Source organism: Macaca nemestrina, chromosome 12 (assembly GCF_043159975.1).
Source record: "Macaca nemestrina isolate mMacNem1 chromosome 12, mMacNem.hap1, whole genome shotgun sequence".
NCBI classification, from domain to species: domain Eukaryota; kingdom Metazoa; phylum Chordata; class Mammalia; order Primates; family Cercopithecidae; genus Macaca; species Macaca nemestrina.
The window spans coordinates 994,201-1,014,787 of NC_092136.1; the positions used below are offsets into that span (position 1 = coordinate 994,201).

The 20,587-nt window shown below is 62.6% G+C and overlaps 1 protein-coding gene across 1 annotated transcript in view; it reads left to right on the forward strand.

Annotated features, from left to right (window-relative positions):
- Positions 1-6,306: 6,306 nt before the first annotated feature.
- LOC105494167 (mucin 2, oligomeric mucus/gel-forming) overlaps positions 6,307-20,587 on the forward strand; it is a 35,380-nt gene continuing 21,099 nt past the window's right edge. The window contains 28 exon segments of the mRNA XM_071075876.1: positions 6,307-6,395; positions 7,073-7,343; positions 8,453-8,567; positions 8,950-9,040; positions 9,121-9,230; positions 9,310-9,520; positions 9,718-9,843; positions 10,317-10,434; positions 10,513-10,651; positions 10,910-11,020; positions 11,108-11,177; positions 11,456-11,593; positions 11,684-11,848; positions 12,322-12,416; positions 12,623-12,749; positions 13,099-13,354; positions 13,587-13,639; positions 14,208-14,308; positions 14,741-14,892; positions 15,231-15,369; positions 16,007-16,117; positions 16,199-16,378; positions 16,520-16,759; positions 17,624-17,780; positions 18,060-18,191; positions 18,885-19,032; positions 20,029-20,072; positions 20,477-20,582. Coding sequence (XP_070931977.1) covers positions 6,320-6,395; positions 7,073-7,343; positions 8,453-8,567; positions 8,950-9,040; positions 9,121-9,230; positions 9,310-9,520; positions 9,718-9,843; positions 10,317-10,434; positions 10,513-10,651; positions 10,910-11,020; positions 11,108-11,177; positions 11,456-11,593; positions 11,684-11,848; positions 12,322-12,416; positions 12,623-12,749; positions 13,099-13,354; positions 13,587-13,639; positions 14,208-14,308; positions 14,741-14,892; positions 15,231-15,369; positions 16,007-16,117; positions 16,199-16,378; positions 16,520-16,759; positions 17,624-17,780; positions 18,060-18,191; positions 18,885-19,032; positions 20,029-20,072; positions 20,477-20,582 — 3,782 coding nt within the window. The 5' untranslated portion in view covers positions 6,307-6,319.

Sequence of the window (20,587 nt, forward strand, 5' to 3'; positions counted from 1 at the left end):
AGGGCCCTGCCCTTTGGGCACCTCAGCAAGGAGCAAGGGGGCACTGAGTTTCCTGCCCTGGGGCTATGACACCACCCAGGAACCCCTGATTTTTCTGTTACTTATGATTGGGGTTTCTCCAAAAAGCAACAGTCTCCTTTGCAAGAAGTGGCCACATCATTATCAAGCGGTGGACAGTGTAAGTTTGGGGCTGGGAAGATTCTCTGGGACCACACTGCAGCTCTGCCATTCTTGGGCTGGGTGAGCTGAAGGAGTACTTTCACCCTCTCTGAGTCTCAGTTTCCTTGTCTATAGGATGGAGTGAGGTGAGTGCCTTCCTCCCAGGGTTGAGGGCTCCAGTGAGGTGGGGCTATAGAGCACTTGGCCTGTACCTACACATCGTGAGCCCTCCAGTGAGGTGGAGCACTGTGGAGCTGCCACAGAAGGTGAACCCCAGTACCAGGGGAGATTTCATTTGTCCATCCATGTACCCACCCATTAATCCATCCATCAACCCATCCACCCACTCATCCATCTATCTGTCCATTTGTCCATCCATCCATCCATCCATCCATCCATCCATCCATCCATCCATCCGGTCATCCATTCACCCACACACCTACCCATCCACTCACTCATCCTTCCCTCCCTCTGTCCATTTATCCAGCCATCCCTTCATCCATTCATCCATCCATCCACCCACCCAACTACCCATCCACTTATCCATTCCTCCATTCATCCACCCACCTATCCATTCACTCACTCATCTATCCATCTGTCCATCCATCCTTTCATCCATCCATTCATCGACCCATCCACACATCCATCCCTCCATTCATCCATGCCTCCATCCATCCACCTATCTATTCACTAACCCATCCATCCATCCATCCATCCATCCATCCATCCATCCATCCATCTCATCCATCCACCCACCCACCGACCCATTCATCCATCCCTCCCTCCCATCCATGCCTCCATCCATCCACCTATCCATTCACTCATCCATCCATCCATCCATCTCATCCCATCCATCCACCTACCCACTGACCCATTCATCCATCCCTCCCTCCCATCCATCCATCCATCCATCCATCCATCTCTCCATTCACCCATTCATCCATCCATCCACCCATCCATCCATCCATCTTCCCATTCACCCATGCATCCATCCATCCACCCATCCATCCATCCATCCACTTACCTGCCCATTCATCCATCCTTCCATCCATCCATCTTATCCATCCACCCACCCATTCATCCATCCCTCCCTGACCCATTCGTCCATCCCTCCCTTCCATCCATCCCTCCATTCACCCATCCATCCATCCATCCATCCATCCATCCATCCATCCATCCATCCACTCATTTATCCATACAATCCGTCCATCCATCCATCCATCCATCCACCCACCCATTCATCCATCTATCCATCCATCCATTCATCCATCCACCCATCCACTGACCCATTCATCCATCCTTCCCTCCCTCCCTCCTATCCATCCATCCTTTCATTCACCCATTCATCCATCCATCCACTCACCCACCCATTCATCTATCCATCTAACTATCTCTCTCTCCCTCCCTCCCTCTCCCCCCCTCCATTCATCCACTCATTCACCCAGCCAACCACCCATTCATCCATCCATCCACTCATTTACTCACTCATTTATCCATCCATCCATCCATCCATCCATCCATCCATCTCATCCATCCACCTACCATCCACCTACCCACTGACCCATTGATCCATCCCTCCCTCCTTCCCATCCATCCATCCTTCCATTCACCCATTCATCCATCCATCCACTCACCCACCCATCCATCCATCCCCCCCTCCCATCCATCCACCCCTCCGTTCACCCATCCATCCATTCATCTATCCATCTATCCATCCACCCATTCACCCATCCATCCCTGACCCATTCGTCCATCCCTCCCTTCCATCCATCCCTCCATTCACCCATCCATCCATCCATCCATCCATCCATCCACTCATTTATCCATACAATCCGTCCATCCATCCATCCATCCATCCATCCATCCATCCATCCATCCATCTCATCCATCCACCTACCATCTACCTACCCACTGACCCATTCATCTATCCCTCCCTCCTTCCCATCCATCCATCCTTCCATTCACCCACCCATCCATCCATCCCTTCCTTACCCATTCATCCATCCCTCCCTCCCATCCATCCACCCCTCCATTCACCCATCCATCCATTCATCTATCCATCCATCCATCCACCCATTCACCCATCCATCCATCCATCCACCCACTCACCACTGACCCATTCATCCATTCATCCACCCACCCACCCATTCATCTATCCATCTAACCATCCCTCCTTCCCTCCCTCCCCCCTCCATTCATCCACTCATTCACCCAGCCAACCACCCATTCATCCATCCATCCACTCATTTACCCACTCATTTATCCATCCATCCATCCATCCATCCATCTCATCCATCCACCTACCATCCACCTACCCACTGACCCATTCATCCATCCATCCCTCCCTCCCATCCATCCACCCCTCCATTCACCCCTCCATCCATTCATCTATCCATCCATCCATCCACCCATTCACCCATCCATCCATCCATCCACCCACTCACCCACTGACCCATTCATCCATTCATCCACCCACCCACCCATTCATCTATCCATCTAACCATCCCTCCTTCTCTCCCTCCCTCCCCCCTCCATTCATCCACGCATTCACCCAGCCAACAACCCATTCATCCATCCATCCACTCATTTACCCACTCATTTATTGATCCATCCATCCATCCCATCCATCTACCTACTGACCCATTCATTCCCCCTTCCTGCCTCCCAATCATCCATCCATCCATCCATCCATCCATCCATCCATCCACCCACCCACCCACCCGCCCAAAAAGTTATTGAGTGCATCTGCTGTGAGGGTGACCATGGGGAACCCACATGGGCTGCTGCCCTTGAGGCAATCGGAGGAGGACAGCCAGAAAGGGTCACACAGTGTGGCCAGGGTGGTGAGGACAGTGTTCAGTATGAGGATGTGACACCTGGACCAAGTCTTGAGGGGCAAGTGCCCCAAGGTGTCTGAACTCCTGAAGCACAGCTATCCACCTGATTGCCCTGGCCCTGGGCTGCCCTTTCCTCAATGGAGCCTGCCCAGTGCCTGCCTGCCCATCGGAGGCCTGGCCTGGTTGAGGCCTCTCTCGATCCCTCACCTGAGAACAAACACCTCTGTATGCTCACTTGCTCACCCTCCACCCCTCACACAGAAGTGGCACCTACATCCCACCTTTCACCCCTGCAGTCCTTGGGAGGTGACGTGCACACCTCCAGGTGTCTCAGAACCTTTGGAGGCCCAGAAAGTGGCCGTGCTTGGGGGTCTGAGTCTGCCCTGTCTTTCAAGGCCCTGCACTGATTGTGTCAGGGCCCCCTGCCTCGCCAGGGTCACATTTGAGAAATCTCTTCACAGCAGCATCCAGCCCAGTGCCATGCCAAAGACTGGAGCCACAGCCACACAGGCCGACTCACACAGCCACCGTTTGAGCGACCGGGACAGGTGCAGGGGACGCACCTGCTGTCTTTGGCTCCCCCAGCAGCATAGGGTTCTCTCTTCTCGCCTCCCTCCCCAGCCTCCTCTTCCTCTTCCCCTTCCTCCTCCTCCTTTCTTTTCTTCCTCTTCCTCTGGTGGCCCCTTCTCCCTCTTCCTCCAGTGGCTCTGACCCCTGCATGGCTACCCCTCACTGGGCTTCCTGGTGACTCAGGTTTGTGGATACACAGCAGGAGGGCTGTCACTTCAGGTGCCGTGTGACGTCTGTGCTGCCTCCTCCCTACAGTCACTACGGCAAATTCCGTGCAGCCCTTGGCAACAGTGTCTTGTCAGGGTAAACACAGCGGGCGTGGGCAGACTGGGGAGAGGCTTTGGGGACCAGGATGCTGTCTGTGTGGGAGGCTGTACTCCATGCGGCCTCTGGCTCTGAGTCCCAGCCGGGGCCTGAGGCTGGGAGCTGACACGGGGCTGGGGCTGTCGGCTCCTGGCTGGACCGTGTCTGGCCCTCCGTTTGGTGGGTGGTCATTCCCACCACTGCCGTCACGTCCTTGTCACAGAAAGCAGAATCGACAAGCATTTTCCTTGGAGTGGTCAAAGCCCCTACTCTCTCCCTCCACTAGGGCCCCTCGAACCCCATGGGAAAGCCACAGGGTGGCGATGGGGTCCCAGGGCAGTACGGCTGCCCATTCTCCCACTCTGCACTTGCTGGAGGCCGACATTTCAGTAACCAGCAATGGGGGCCACATTTGGACCCATACAGGACATGGGAAGAGAGTGGCTGCAGAGCTGCTGACCTGCCTGGTCCCCATCACCTCCACAACCCCGGTAGATGCTGCAAATCTGGCAGTGGGGACCGGCTGAGGCTTGGAGGCAAAGAGGTCAGGGACACTCTCGCTTTGGGGGTGCCGGTGACTCCACAGTCACCCCGGCCTGATGGAGCCCTCACCGTCTTCCCCTGAACAGCTCCCTTTCACCATTAGGAATGGGGTTCAGCTCTCTGCACCCTGCCCCTTGCAGGGCTGCCTGTGAGCTCAGACAGGGCTCCTCCCTGGGACCTTGTCACGGGCCAAGACGGGTGTTAGGGTCAGACCCCCGAGCCTGGGCACCACCACTGCCTGCCCAGAGGGGACACAGGGTCAGATCCAGGGGACCCACCTCAGGCTTCAGGGCCGGAGGGGCTGTGCTGGGCAGCTTGTGCTCGGCTAGGATTCCTGCAATCCCCCCAGGGCAGGGGGAGCCTGGCCTGGAAAATCTCTGCCCCGAAGGCCCCCTGGAGCATGTCAGGGTCGGGGGTCTGCAGTTGGGGCTGTCCTTGGGTTTCCCCAGGGCTCTGTGCCAGTGGGTGGAGGCCCACACCGGGAAGTGAACAATGGTCCCCTCTGGCCTGGCCCAGCTGGGTCCGGTTTCCTAATCCCTGGTCCTCCTGGCCTGGGCCACACACTCAGCTTCCTCCACGTGCCCAGGTCCTTGCAGGGAGTGCAGACCCTGGGGCCTGGTGCTGGCAGGCACCACAGAAGGGCAGGAGGGGTTTCATCCCAGGCCCCAGGTCCGGGCAGCAGGTCAACCAGGGAAAGAGGCTTGGTGCCTTGGGCCCCGAGTCTCCAAACTGTCAGGGTGAGTCCCCTCCCCACTGCCATCATGCTGCTGGCATGTCCCCAACCCCTTGGGCCAAAGCTGGGAACTCAACTCAGGGCCCATCTCTATTTTCAGGAGGAGAAAATTGTAGAGAGAGGGGAGGGCCCCCAGACCTCAGTTTACCCACTGGCGACACAAGGGAGCCCGCCTGTGCCCTCCTGGGCTGGGGCAAGCAGTGGTGGGCCCAGTGGTCTTGTGGCTTGGGGTCGGTATGAGTTCTGGTTCTCCACGCTTTTCCAGACAACTGCTGGGCTTGGTGGGCGAGACCGAGGCTCATCAGAGGCCCAGCCTCAGGGGCAGGACCCTCACCCTGAGGGAGAGGTGGCTCAGGGGAGCCTGGGCAGGCTATCACCTCCTCAGCTCTCAGGCCCGAGGTCCTCATGTGGTCTCCGGGAGAAGGGGCAGACGGCCACTTCCGGCCACCAGCCAGCTCCCAGTGTGCCTCATTCTGTAACACATCCCCTGGCTGGGCAGGTGCTCCCCGAGTTCTAATCACATGTAATTCCAGAGAAGGAATTTCCCAGCCTGGGAAAAGGATGGGCTTAGAGGGTGGTTGGGGGCTGGGGCCTCTGACACTGCTCCGTGAGCCTGGCCAAGAGTCCCATGCAAGTCAGTGGCCTCCCTGCAGCCCGAAGGATCCCACATCCTCCCTGCCTTCAGGGAGGCCCCTTTCTGGAGTCAGGCCTGGAAACTGCCCCAGAGCTTGGGCCCCGGAAACGGGTTGGTCCTCCCAGGGTAACATGAGCCTGATCAGGCCTGGGGACCTGTTCAGCGGGGGCCTGGGGGCCCGTGGGGGGCTACGGAGCCTGACTGGACATGCTTCTGGCAGGACGCCCCTCCCCCGGCCACCCTGGGCTGTCCCGCTAGTAGCTGGACGTGTTCCCTGGGTGTGTGCTGGCACTCAGGCCACAGGGCTGCCTCATCCTGAAGAAGGCTGTGTTTACCCAGGGAGCCATAAAGAGATGACCTCTGATAACCTGAATCAATATTTCCCCACTGGGACTCGGGCCCCTGCAGCTGTCTTCTTGATCATCTGGCAAATGCCACACCCACCCCTTGACCCTCCCCTGCCTTCCTGCCCCCGTGCCAGGACATATAAGGAACAGACCCCTGCCCCCAGGTGCAACCCACACTGCCCTGCCAGCCACCATGGGGCTGCCGCTAGCCCCTCTGGCGGCTGTCTGCCTGGCCCTGTCTGTGGCAGGGGGCTCGGAGCTCCAGACAGGTGAGAGAGCAGACACAGGGGTCTGGGGCCTGGCAGAGTGTCCTGGGGGCAGGGCCAGGCGGGCAGGCGTGTGGCATCTGGGAGGAGGAGGTGGTCCCCGTGTGCATCCTAGCAGCATGGGTGGCTCCGTTGAGGCTCCTGGCCTGGGTTGGTCCCCTGCAGTCCCCGGCCCTACTGACTTTCAACGGGCTGGAAGGATGGGGTTCCCCTGCCATTCCTCTGGGGTTGACTGCCTGATGACAGTGTGGGTCTTGGGGCCAGCACCAGGTGGAAACAGCAGCCCAGGCCCCACTGAACTGCGTCATTGTCCATAGGGGAGGAAGGGGCGGCCAGGACCCCACCAGAAAGCCCCATTCTCAGGTGGCAGAGACCATTGAAGAGTTGGGGCAGCACAGCCCTTGCTGGGGAGCGGGGTGTCCAGAACCTCCTCTCCTACACCCCGCTGGGCACCCGGCCACACTCCTCACCAGGCCAGGAGTAGAAGCCCTGAGACCGCTGTGGTGGGGTGACCAAAGACCAGCAGAGGGTCCGCGGATAGGAAGCTTTCCTGGCCAGGGGCCCTGCGCTGGGCTGGAAGCTGCTTCCAGGTGCTTCTGCAGGGCCCTCCTCTTGAGGGTAGCCTGGGCAGCCTTCCCCCACCGGGGCCACTCACCCCTCATTCACTGCTGTTCCCTCAGAGGCGAGAGCCCGAAACCATGGCCACAACGTCTGCAGCACCTGGGGCGACTTCCACTACAAGACCTTCGACGGGGACATCTTCCGCTTCCCCGGCCTCTGCGACTACAACTTCGCCTCCGATTGCCGAGGCTCCTACAAGGAATTTGCCGTGCACCTAAAGCGGGGCCCGGGCCAGGCTGGGGCCCCCGCCGGGGTCGAGTCCATCCTGCTGACCATCAAGGATGACACCATCTACCTCACCCGCCACCTGGCTGTGCTGAACGGGGCCATGTGAGTGTGGTCGGTGGCACCCCTTCCACATCCTAGCAAAGGGGGCTGACGGTCCCCAAAGGGGTCTTCCTTGTAGCCCTAGGAGACCCCTCCTGCCCTGGCACACAGCTCAGGAGAACAGCCTTGAGGTTTGGGTTCAGGTCACTAATTCATTCAACAAACACTGATGAGCCCCCACCATTCCCCCTATAGCCAAGGGGTTTCAGTTACCCCTTTGCCTGTGTCCCTGACGGCCCCTCCCCTCAGAGCCCACCAGGCTCAGGACAGCCTTGGCACCCCTGGAGGCTGCCTGTTTCTGGTCCTGTGCATGGAGTGGCCGTGTGCGCCCACCCCAGGCTAGAGTTACAGAAGTTGGTGCAGGGGGGCTGTGGGAGCCCCTTCCCCACTCCCAGCTATTGTTCCCCTATTGTCTCCAGAACAATGAGGCCCTGTAAGTGCATTCCTGTCTAGCGGGTTCCCCACCCGCAGGACCTGCCCCTCTTCTGCCTGGGGATTCAGTTTCCTGCAAGGGGCTCCAGCACAGGCACGGGCAGGCGGGTAGAGGCCCTCAGGGGTGGGCGGGTGGGTGGGTAGAGGCCCTTGGGGACTGAGGCACAGAGGCTGGGGTGAGTGCCTCTACCTGGCCCAGCAAGGGGCATTGGCAGGAGGTGGTGTAGGGCCCCTGATAGCCTCAGGGGCAGTCTGGTGGGGGTTTGGGACCCCATGGGGTGATGTTCCACCAAGCAGGGGGCCTGGAAGGAGGCTGGGCAGCCTGGCCCTCCCTCCTCTCCCAACCTGGTGCCCTCAGGGCCTCTGAGAGGGGACCCTGCCCAGGACCGTGCCCTGAGGAGGGAATGGAGAGGAGGGCGTGCAGGCAGGAGGTAGCTCTGCTGGGGAAGCCTGGCCAGCGGAGACAGACAGGTGCTTTTTGGCCACCGCCCATGTCCCTCCACCCCAGAGGCTGGCCAAGTTGGTGGCGCCAGGGCAGGAGCTGGGCCTGGCAGAGCCACCTCCACCACCCCAGGTGCCCAGCTTCAGTCCCCTTTGGGTGGCGGGGTCCCGGGAGGACAAGCTGGGGCGCGGGTGCCTGGGTGGTGGACCCAAGAGTGACCCTGATGTGCCCCCGCCAGGGTCAGCACCCCACACTACAGCCCCGGGCTGCTCATCGAGAAGAGCGACGCCTACACCAAAGTCTACTCCCGCGCCGGCCTCACCCTCCTGTGGAACCGGGAGGACGCCCTCATGGTGCTCAGGGTTCCCGGGCTCCTGGGGCTGGTCAGGCCTCTGGGTGGACCCCAAGGGAGGGCAGGGAGGGCAGTGCTCGGACCCCTCACCGAGAGGGCAGGGGTGGGGCAGGGCCTTGGCAGCGCGGGGTGTCGGTGCTGGACTTGGGGGGCAGCAGCAGAAGCCGGCCTGGCCCTGACCCCCCAGGCCTCACCCTCCCCCCAAACACACCCAGCTTCTCAGGGACCTGCCCTGCCAGGCCGCTCCCTGGCTGCTGACCCCAGCCTTCCTGCCGCACCTTTCTGTGGCTCAAACAAGCCTCGAGTCTTGGGGGTTCCTGGTGGCTGCCCTGGAGGCTGTGGGCGGGGCAAGAGGTCAGCTCACCTGCTCCCTCCCCCAACAGCTGGAGCTGGACAGTAAGTTCCGGAACCACACCTGTGGCCTCTGCGGGGACTACAACGGCCTACAGAGCTATTCAGAATTCCTCTCTGACGGTGAGGCCCGGAGGGCTTGGTGGGGGCAGGGTGGGCTACGGGCCCCCAGGTGCCCCAGCTGAAGGACCGTGCGTCCCCAGGTGTGTTCTTCAGTCCCCTGGAGTTCGGGAACATGCAGAAGATCAATGAGCCCGATGTGGTGTGTGAGGACCCCGAGGAGACGGTGGCCCTCGCATCCTGCTCCGAGCACGTGAGTCCCCTCATTTTGGGGGGGGGGTCCTGGCGGAGCTGGCCTCTGAGCAGCATGCCCACCCTGCGTCTGTCCCCAGCGCACCGAGTGTGAGAGGCTGCTGACCGCCGAGGCCTTCGTGGACTGCCAGGACCTGGTGCCGCTGGAGCCGTATCTGCGCGCCTGCCAGCAGGACCGCTGCCGGTGCCCGGGCGGTGACACCTGCATCTGCAGCACCGTGGCCGAGTTCTCCCGCCAGTGCTCCCACGCCGGCGGCCGGCCCGGGAACTGGAGGACTGCCACGTTCTGCCGTAAGCCCCAGCACCCTGCAGGCAGGGGACCCCACGCTGGTGCTTTCCCCAAGCCCGGTTGGGAGTTGTGTCCGCGCCGGGCACCGGGAGCCAGGGGGACGTTCACTGCGGGCTGAGAGCCCTTCTCGGTGCACTTCGGCGTGGAGCGGCTGCTGTGCCCCAGCCTCACCCTCACCGTGTGGCCTCTGTGGTTCCAGCCAAGACCTGCCCTGGGAACCTGGTGTACCTGGAGAGTGGCTCACCCTGCATGGACACCTGCTCACACCTGGAGGTGAGCAGCCTGTGCGAGGAGCACCGCATGGACGGCTGTTTCTGCCCGGAAGGTACGTGGGGAGGAGGGCCCTGCCCTGGCACTGCCCGCTGGACGAGAGGCCTGCAGCTCTGGCCTCGGGTTCTCGCCTGCGCCGAGGGGACGGCTCCGCTAGGTGGTGGGGGCAGTGGCAGCACAGAAGTGCTTCTCCCTCCACCCGATACCAGGGGCAGGTCCAGGGAGAAGGGGCCTCGGTGTGAGGCCCTTCCCAAAGGGTGGCTTCAGGGAGGCTGAGAAGGGGGCTACCTTCCTGGTCATCACCCTGGGGATAGACCTCCCCCTGCCTGGCCCTGACCTGGAGCCTGGAGGCCTTTGGGAGGAGCTCGACTGTCAGGGGCAGGAAGGTGGCCTGGAGGCTGGGCCCCCATGGCCAGACCCCAATCCAGGGACCAGGTGGGGACCACAGGCGTCGGCGCAGGGGACCAGTGGTGGCTGCGGGTGGGAGGCCTGGCTGGCAGGGTGACGTTGCCTCCCTGGTTGTCCCAGGCACCGTGTATGACGACATCGGGGGCAGCGGCTGCATTCCCGTGAGCCAGTGCCACTGCAGGCTGCACGGACACCTGTACACACCGGGCCAGGAGATCACCAATGGCTGCGAGCAGTGGTGAGTCCTGGGGCCAGGGCTGAGTGCAGCAGAGGCTGGGGCAGCTGAGCCCTGACCCTGTGCCCCGCTGCCCAACAGTGTCTGTAACGCTGGCCGCTGGGTGTGCAAAGACCTGCCCTGCCCTGGCACCTGCGCCCTGGAAGGCGGCTCCCACATCACCACCTTCGATGGGAAGACGTACACCTTCCATGGGGACTGCTACTACGTCCTGGCCAAGGTAGGCTGCCCAGGGTCAGGGGTATGGGGCAGAGCTGGGGCTGGCATCCAGGCCCTTGGCCGTCCAGGGGTGGGTGGGCTGGCTGTCCCTGAAGCAGAGGGTGCCCGTGGGCTGTCCTGGGGTAGGTGACCATGCTTCTGCTCTCTGGCTGGAGGATAAGAAGCAGGCCTTCCTTTCTAAGCCACTGCCGGGTCCTAGGGTGCAGGGTGCAGCCCATCCTGGCCCTCAGCTGCTGCTCTGCCTCTTGCCCCATCACAGGGTGACCACAACGATTCCTACGCTCTCCTGGGCGAGCTGGCCCCCTGTGGCTCCACGGACAAGCAGACCTGCCTGAAGACAGTGGTGCTGCTGGCCGACAAGAAGAAGAATGTGAGTGGTGCTGCCCCCTCCTTCTGGAGCCCAAGTCCCCCAGCGGGGGCCCTTCTCAGCCCTGAGCAACCTCGGCCTTTCCCGCAGGTGGTCGTCTTCAAGTCTGATGGCAGCGTGCTGCTCAACGAGCTGCAGGTGAACCTGCCCCACGTGACCGGTGAGTTGTGCCCCAGGGAGGGGCCCAGGCCCTTCAAGCTCCGCTGGGCCTGCAGTGATTCTGACAGGCCAGCCGTCTCAGACCCAGGAGGCTGGGTGGAAAGGTTCCATGGGAGGAGGGTCCCTGCAGCACCTGGCAGGCTCTCTCCTGGGTCCTCTGCTGGAGGGGGCGGTGGGAGGGTGACATCCTCCTGCTGCTCACCTGGGCCAGGCAGGCCCCGGGAGCCCCGCCCCTCGCTGTACCCCTTACCGTGTCCCTCACCGTGCCCCTGCCTGCAGCGAGCTTCTCCGTCTTCCGCCCGTCTTCCTACCACATCATCGTGAGCATGGCCAGCGGCCTCCGGCTGCAGGTGCAGCTGGCCCCAGTCATGCAACTCTTCCTGACGCTGGACCAGGCCTCCCAGGGGCAGGTGCAGGGTAAGTGTCCCCACCGGGATTGCCCCAACAAAGGCCCACGGGGGGGCCTGCTAGCCCCAGACCCTTCCCAACCCTGTCCTGGCCCCTCAGGCCTCTGTGGGAACTTCAACGGCCTGGAAGGTGATGACTTCAAGACGGCCAGTGGGCTGGTGGAGGCCACGGGGGCCGGCTTTGCCAACACCTGGAAGGCACAGTCAAGCTGCCATGACAAGCTGGACTGGCTGGACGATCCCTGCTCCCTGAACATCGAGAGTGGTGAGGCTCGGCAACACGGGCGCCCCCACCCAGCCTGCCTGGGGGACCCGGCCCATGGCCTGGAAGGGCAGATGGGGCTCCCAGCAGGACATGTGGGTGGTGAGGGGCAGAAGTTAGGTGGCTGTCCTCCAGGGGCAGCCCAGCACCAGCTGCTTCCTGCTGTGGCTAGTTTATGGCGGCCATGGTGGCAGCCTGCCAGGTGACCCGGAAGAGGGCCTGGGCTGGTCCCTACCTGCCCCATCACATCCGGGATGCTGGGCCCTTGGGGGTGAGAGACGGGAGGTGGTGGGTGCCCTGCCCGGGTCTCTATCCAGCCTGGAGCTGCCTGGAAATTTGACTCAGGGGGAGGAAGGGACCTGGGCATGGGTGCACAGAAGGAACCATATCTGGGGCCAAGGCAGCCGGGCAGCAGGGCCCAGGGGATCTCATGGGGGTCCCAGGCCCGGCTGAAGTTCTGATCCCCCACTCCCCAGCCAACTATGCCGAGCACTGGTGCTCCCTCCTGAAGAACACAGAGACCCCCTTTGGCAGGTGCCACTCGGTCGTGGACCCCGCTGAGTATTACAAGGTGGGTGGGACCCACACCCCCAGGCCCCCATGCCATCGAGGTGGACTCAGGGCACTCCCAGGCCTCCATGCCACCTGTGAGGTGGACTCAGGGCACCTGGCCGGGCCCACTGGTTGCTGTGTGTGTGTGTGAGCTTGCATCTGTGAGCGCCGGGCCATGCTCTGCCTCCTTGCCTCACTGCCCGCCCACCTTGTTCTGTCGCCCAGAGGTGCAAATATGACACGTGCAACTGCCAGAACAACGAGGACTGCCTGTGCGCCGCCCTGTCCTCCTACGCACATGCCTGTGCTGCCAAGGGGGTCATGCTGTGGGGCTGGCGGGACCATGTCTGCAGTGAGTGCCGTCCCTGTGGGCTGCCTCCTGGGGATGGGGTCCAGGCTTTGAGCTCCTGGGACAGGGCTGGGGGCCCTGAGCATGGGTGGTCCAGGGAGAGGAGTCGGCCCCCTGCAGCCACGGACCAGGCTCCAGCTTCATCGGCCAGTGGTAGCGGGAAACCAGCTCCTCCTACAGCAAGGGACGGTCACATAGCAGGGGTGGAACCTGGGGCCGGCCTGGAGCTGTGGTGGCCGAGTGTGGAAGTGGGTCCCAGAGTGTGCACTCCCTGGTCCCCTGGCTGCCCTGGGGATGGGAGCTGGGCGTCTGGCTCCTCCCGCCCCTCACGCCACCCCATGGTCCTCTGCAGACAAGGATGTGGGCTCCTGCCCCAACTCGCAGGTCTTCCTGTACAACCTGACCACCTGCCAGCAGACCTGCCGCTCCCTCTCTGAGGCCAACAGCCACTGTCTTGAGGGCTTTGCGCCTGTGGACGGCTGCGGCTGCCCTGACCACACCTTCCTGGACGAGAAGGGCCGCTGCGTGCCCCTGGCCAAGTGCTCTTGCTACCACCGCGGCCGCTACCTGGAGGCAGGGGATGTGGTCGTCAGGCAGGAAGAACGATGGTGGGTACCTGCTCGGGTGTCAGGTGTGGCGTGGGGGCGGGGGAGCTCCTTCTGAACCTGCCGCAAGCGGAGACCTGGGAGACTCTACCTGGGGAAGCTGAGACACCCAAGACTGAGGGGTGCCTGGGGTGGGGGCGCTGACAGTCACCAGGCTCACATCTGTCCCGGGGAAGCTGCGGGCTGTCTGTGGCCGTCTTGTGTGGGCCCCACTCATCCCCGGCGTTTTCCACAGTGTGTGCCGGGACGGGAGGCTGCACTGTAGGCAGATCCATCTGATCGGCCAGAGTAAGTGGCACCGCCCCGGCCACCCCTCCCCACCTGCTCTGGCCACTGTCCCCGGCCACCCCTCCCCGCCTGCCCCGGCCACTCTCCCCGGCCACCCCTCCCCGCCTACCCTGGCCATTTCTCCCCGGCCACCCCTCCCCGCCTACCCCGGCCACCTCTCCCGGGCCACCTCTCCCCGCCTGCCCCAGCCACCTCTCCCCGGCCACCTCTCCCCGGCCACCCCTCCCCGCCTGCCCCGGCCACCTCTCCCCGGCCACCCCTCCCCGCCTACCCTGGCCACTTCTCCCCGGCCACCCCTCCCTGCCTACCCCGGCCACCTCTCTCCAGCCATCCCTCCCCGCCTGCCCCAGCCACCTCTCCCCGGCCACCTCTCCCTGGCCACCCCTCCCCGCCTACCCCGGCCACCTCTCCCGGGCCACCTCTCCCCGCCTGCCCCGGCCACCTCTCCCCGGCCACCTCTCCCTGGCCACCCCTCCCCGCCTGCCCTGGCCACCCTCCCTGACCAGCCCTTCCCAGCCTGCCTGAGACCCCCAGTTTCAGCTGGAGCTGCAGCCCCTCCGTCCCACAGGCTGCACAGCCCCAAAGATCCACGTGGACTGCAGCAACCTGACCGCAATGGCCATCTGGAAGCCCCGAGCCCTCAGCTGTCAGACGCTGGCCGCCGGCTATGTGCGTGCTGGGGGTGCTGCTGTGGGGGCGGGCAGGGATTCCTGGCTGACTGAGCCCGGCTCCTGTACTGTGCCCCCTGCCAGGGTCTGGGTGCTGAGTCCTGAGGACGCAGGACCTGTCGATGCTGTCCCTGTCCCTGGGAGGGAAGTGGCAGGCTGTGAACCACTGGGGCACAGGGGCCAGTGTAGGGCCCTCAGCCAGCAGCCCTTACCAGTCTCCCTGCCCTGTGGCGGGCCCGAGGGGAGGGAGGCCTGAGCCCAGGCTAGGGGGAGTGGTGGGAGGTCTGGGATGTGACAGACACTGCATGGTCAGGCCTTTCCTGGCTGCGTGTCCAATCCTGATGGGCTGCAGGTGGGCTGCAGGGAGGGCAGCGCAGGGAGGGCTGCAGCCTCACCTGTCCACCCCTGAACCCCACTCTCTGGCTGTCTCCAGTACCACACAGAGTGTATCAGCGGCTGTGTGTGCCCCGATGGGCTGATGGACGACGGCCGGGGCGGCTGTGTGGAGGAGAAGGAATGCCCTTGCGTCCATAACAAGGACCTATATTCCCCCGGGGCCAAGATCAAGGTGGACTGCAATACCTGGTAAGCTGGCCCGGCCTGTCCTGGCTGCCTTCCAGGCCCCACGTGCTCTGCAGGGGTGGCCACTGGAGAGCGGGCCAAGGGGCAGGTGCCTCTCCTTTGGGGGTCGGCCTGGGTCTTGCGAGATCCTGTGGCAGACCCTGTCCCACGGGCAGGGTGGTCTCTCATGTCAGCCGCTGGTCTTGAAGCCATGGGAGAAGGGACATTTGGAGCCACTTTTGGGGCCTGCAGGTGTTCTGTGTGGGAGACACAGGGAGCTGTCCGCACGGTGTCCAGGGTCTCCTCCAGGCACCCATGAGCGGGTCCTGGGTCCCTTCAGGCTCCTCTCCTGTCCTCCTCAGCACCTGCCAGAGAGGACGCTGGGTATGCACCCAGGCTTTGTGCCATGGCACCTGCTCCATTTACGGGAGCGGCCACTACATCACCTTTGACGGGAAGTACTACGACTTTGACGGACACTGCTCCTATGTGGCTGTTCAGGTGTGGTCACGGGCACTGCCTGGCTGGGCTGCTTGTGGTCAGGGACCCTCTGCCTGCCCCGAGCCCAGTGCTCAGCTCCCTGGGAAACCCTGAGACTTGGGAAGGCCGGCCTTTCCTCAGCCCCAGACCCACACCCGCACCCACAGGAGGATTCGGTCTTCTAGCCAGGGCTGGGTGGGGGTGGTAAAACCCCTCTGCACTGCCCAGTTCTGTGGTTCTCCTCTGGGTCCTCCCTCCTCTGGGTCTTCCTCCAGGTCCTCCTCTGGGTCCTCCTTTGGGTTCTCCTCTGGGTCCTCCCTCCTCTGGGTCCTCCTCCGGGTCCTCCTCTGGGTGCACAGGGTGGGTGGGGTTGACCACCCAGCCATGGGGACTGAGGGCACCTGTATGGGGAACTGAGTAAGGGCCAGGGCTAGGCCGCTGCCCACGAGGCTTTCCAGATCCAAATCCCACAGCCCTTTGAGGCACTGTGATCCCCAGGGATAGGATACGGGCCTGCAGCTGGGTCAGGTCCTCGGATGGGCAGGGCCAGGGCCTGGTTTGTCTGCTCAGTGGCTGTGGCCCCGCCAACTGGGGCGGGTGTGCCCTGGGACACCTGGGGCCCGGCTGTCCTGGCTGACCTTGCCCTCCTGGCCCCCAGGACTACTGCGGCCAGAACTCCTCACTGGGCTCATTCAGCATCATCACCGAGAACGTCCCCTGTGGCACGACGGGCGTCACCTGCTCCAAGGCCATCAAGATCTTCATTGGGGTGAGTGCTGCTGGCCCCGGGAATGTGTGAGCCCTGCGGGACCCTCAGACCAGCCGGTGACTGGGCCTCTCCTCCGGGCAGAGCACGGAGCTGAAGTTGGAAGACAAGCACCGTGTGGTGATTCAGCGCGACGAGGGTCACCATGTGACCTACACCACGCGGGAGGTGGGCCAGTACCTGGTGGTGGAGTCCAGCACGGGCATCATCGTCATCTGGGACAAGAGGACCACCGTGTTCATCAAGCTGGCTCCCTCCTACAAGGTGGGCTACCTCCCTGCCTGCCCTGCCCTCTCCTGTCCTCTCCTGGCCAGCCCCCCACCCCCTGCCCTGGTGTTTGCGGGACAAGCCCCTGCCCTCCCTCCAGCCCCTTTTCAGAGCCCCCGGGGTGCTTGTCTCTTGCAGGGCACCGTGTGTGGCCTGTGCGGGAACTTTGATGACCACTCCAACAACGACTTCACCAGACGGGACCACATGGTGGTGAGCAGCGGGCTGGACTTCGGGAACAGCTGGAAGGAGGCCCCCACCTGCCCGGACGTGAGCACCAACCCCGAGCCCTGCAGCCTGAACCCGCACCGCCGCTCCTGGGCCGAGAAGCAGTGCAGCATCCTCAAAAGCGATGTGTTCAGCATCTGCCATGGCAAGGTGGGCTGGCCAGGCCACGGCGGGGCAACTAGGCAGAGCAGGGCTGCAGGTGGGCGGTGGCTGTGGGCAGGGACTTGGGCGGGGCTAACTAAGAGCAGGGCTGTAGTTGGGCGGTGGCTGTGGGCGGGGCAACTAGGCAGAGCAGGGCTGTAGGTGGGCGGTGACTATGGGCGGGGCCTTGGGCGGGGCTAACTAGACAGAGCAGGGCTGTAGGTGGGTTGCAGCTGTGGGTGGGGCCGACTAGGCATTGCGGGGCTATGGGCTGACTGTGGACGTGGTTAGGGTGCCGTAGAGCATGCTAATGATCAGGGCGTGGCCACAGCAGGGTGAGGTCTTGGGTGCTCTTGGGGCTGGGGGCTTCTCCACACGCTCCTCTACACCTTCAGGAGTCGCCCTGCTGCGTCACCACACAGCACTTGTCCTCCAGCTTTGGCTCTGGCCGGTGCATCTTTTGGTCACGTGACCATATAATCAGCCTCCCCTCTGAGACCCTGGGCTGGACCCCCAGCCTCCCTCTGCCTCCCCAGGCTCAGATATTCACCTGGAGGGAGAAAGGACACGTGCCCCCCATGCCCGCACATCCCCAGCTACAGGCAGCTGGGGAGGACGGGTTCTAGGATGGCCATGTTACAGCTGAGGATGCAGAGGGGCTGGGTGATGGGTCCGCACAGCCACGGTGGGACAGGCGTCTCTGGACCCTCTCCCCAAGGTTGGCCCTGCTGGGGCCCTGGCTGGCTGGTGCTGGGGGACGTGCCCTGTCCCAGGAGCAGGGCTGGCCTCTGGGTCCTGAGTCCAGGGCACCGGGGAAGTCCTGGCCCCATGAAGGCAGCATGGGCCCAGGACAGACCAGGGTGTTCTCCCCAGGTGGACCCCAAGCCCTTCTACGAGGCCTGCGTGCACGACTCGTGCTCCTGTGACACGGGTGGGGACTGCGAGTGCTTCTGCTCTGCCGTGGCCTCCTATGCCCAGGAGTGTACCAAAGAGGGGGCCTGCGTGTTCTGGAGGACGCCAGACCTGTGCCGTAAGAGCCCGCCCGAACTGGACCCAGGGCCAGGAGGGGGATTGGAGGTGCTGTATTGCGGGCCGGGGCAGCACTCCTTGCCCATCCAGGTGATGGGCGTGCATCACCCACCCTTTCCCTGACTTCTCCAGTGTCCTTCTTTGGGGCCCTATGGGACCTGGGTTGGCAGAGCAAGCTTGATACGTCTGCGCCCCAGCCCCCCACCCCAGATTCACCCTCACCCCGGCCCACGCCTGAGCGAGCCCTCCTGCATCTGACCCTGGCCCTGTCTCCCCCAAGCCGTATTCTGCGACTACTACAACCCTCCACATGAGTGTGAGTGGCACTATGAGCCGTGTGGGAACCGGAGCTTCGAGACTTGCAGGACCATCAATGGCATCCACTCCAACATCTCCGTGTCCTACCTGGAGGGTGAGCAGGGTGGGGCAGGCCTCAGCAGGGGTGACGGCTGAGGGGCCTGGAGGGTGAACCGGGCGGCCCTCGGGAGAGGCAACAGCCCACTGGCCTGGAGGGTGAGCCAGGTGGCCCTCAGGGGAGGCGACAGCCGATGGGCCTGGCTGTGTGGGGCTGAAGGCTGATGTTGTCTGGAGACTCATGGGGACACCCGGAGGGAGGCCTGACCCTCAGGGCACCCACACCCCAGGGTGGCCAGGCTCCCCTTGCTGCAGGGTCAGGAGGGAAGCAGGCCAGCATGGAAACTGGGAGTGGCAGGGGTGGGAGGTGCTGAGGTTTGTACAGAGCAGGGCGAGTTGGGGAGCATTTCAGGCACAGGTCAGGGGAGGCCCCTGCTGGGTGCTGGCATCTGAACTGAGAACCAGTGGCGTGAAGGAGGGACTGGTAGGAAGTTTGGGAGGGAGTATCCCGCCATGGGAGAGGAACGTGGGTCTTGGGACTCAGGGCTGCTCAGGGGCCCGATGAGACTGGGCAGGGCTCCTCAGCGGGCATCATTCAGAGCCCAGTGGGGTAGGGAGATCCAGGCCCTGCCTTTCCAATCCCTGGCGTTCCCAGAGGGGCATCCTCTGGAGAAGGGCCTGCTGGGGTAGGGATGGTGGGTGGGGTGTGGTGGATTGCGGTGGTCCCAACCCCATGCCCTGTGTCCACCAGGCTGCTATCCCCGGTGCCCCAAGGACAGACCCATCTATGATGAGGACGGGAAGAAGTGTGTCACTGCAGACAAGTGTGGCTGCTACATCGAGGACACCCACTACCCACCTGGAGCGTCGGTTCCCACCGAGGAGATCTGCAAGTCTTGGTATCTAAGCCCACGTGGCAGGGGACCTGGAGGAGCTGCACATATGGGCACATGAGTACACACACAGGTGTGAGCACACAGTGAACACAATACATGGACACACAGCCATTCCACATGGGTGCACATGCACACAAATGCACATAGCATACCACATGCACACACAGTCGCATGCACAATGCACACATGCACACGTGAATGGACACTGACACAGGCACACACAGTCACACATGTACACAGTGCACACATGTATACATGTCTACAGATACCCAGGCACACACACAGTCACACATGCACACATTCATGGACACAGACTTGCAGGCACACAGTCACACAGTCACACATGCACACATGCACAGACACACGCAGGCACACACAGTCACACTTGCACACAGTGCACACATGCACTCACAATCACACATGCACACATGCTCACATGCATGGACAGTGACACACAGGCACACACAGTCACACATGCACACATGCCTAGACACAGATACCCAGGCAGACACTCACGGTTACACAGTCACACATGCACGCATGCATGGACGCAGACACGCAGGCACACATGGTCACACGGTCATACAAAGCACCACATGCACACAGTCACACATGCACACATGCAAAGATACAGACACCCAGGCACACACTCAGTTACACAGTCACACACGCACACATGCATGGACACAGACACACAGGCACACACAGTCACACAGTCATGCATGCACACAGGAGCCAGGCCACAGAGGCACCAGTCCCTAACTGGGGTGGGGGGTCTTCTGTTCTCATACCATTCTCTGGTCTGGCTTTTTCCTTCCTCTCCTCATCCCTGCTCTGTTCCCACAGTTAGAACCTAATGGGGGGCTCTTCCAGAGCTGGCTTTGGGGCAGTGCCTTGGGGCTTTGGGCTCGGTACTAGCCACATGGGAAGCTGGGGGTCTGAGCAGGGTGGGCGCAGCATCAGTGGAGTGGGACTTGTAGCCATGTGCTTGCTTTGCAGCATGTGCACCAACTCCTCCCAAGTCATCTGCAGGCCAGAGGAAGGTGAGTTGCCCTCTGCTGCCAGCCCTGTGGTGGCCGGGCCCATCTTGGGGAAGCCTGTGGGGCCTTGGATGGGTGGGGGGGGTGCTGCTCCCCTCCTGGGCTCTACCCTTTGGTCCCCCGGAGCTCAGACCCACCTCCGATGTGTATCAGCCCTGGGGGGCTGCCGTGACACATCTTGTTTCTTCTTCTGGGGTGCCGGTCTCCTGTGGGGAATTTCCATCACCCTCTCCCCCGATCCAGCTTCTGCGTTCTGGCGAGATTCCCTTTATTCAAAGAGAGGGGCTCCGGGACAGGTGCAGTCTCACTGGAGCATTTGTTGGCTGCTTGTGGGGGCTCAGGCACACCTGGCCTTCCCCCTACCTTGCTCCCAATGAGGTGATTCTTGGCCTCACCCTCACCCCCAGGAATCATCAACCGGACCCAGGATGGCGCCTTCTGCTACTGGGTGTTCTGTGGCCCCAATGGGACGGTGGAAAATCACTTCAACATCTGTTCCACTACACCACTCCCGTCCA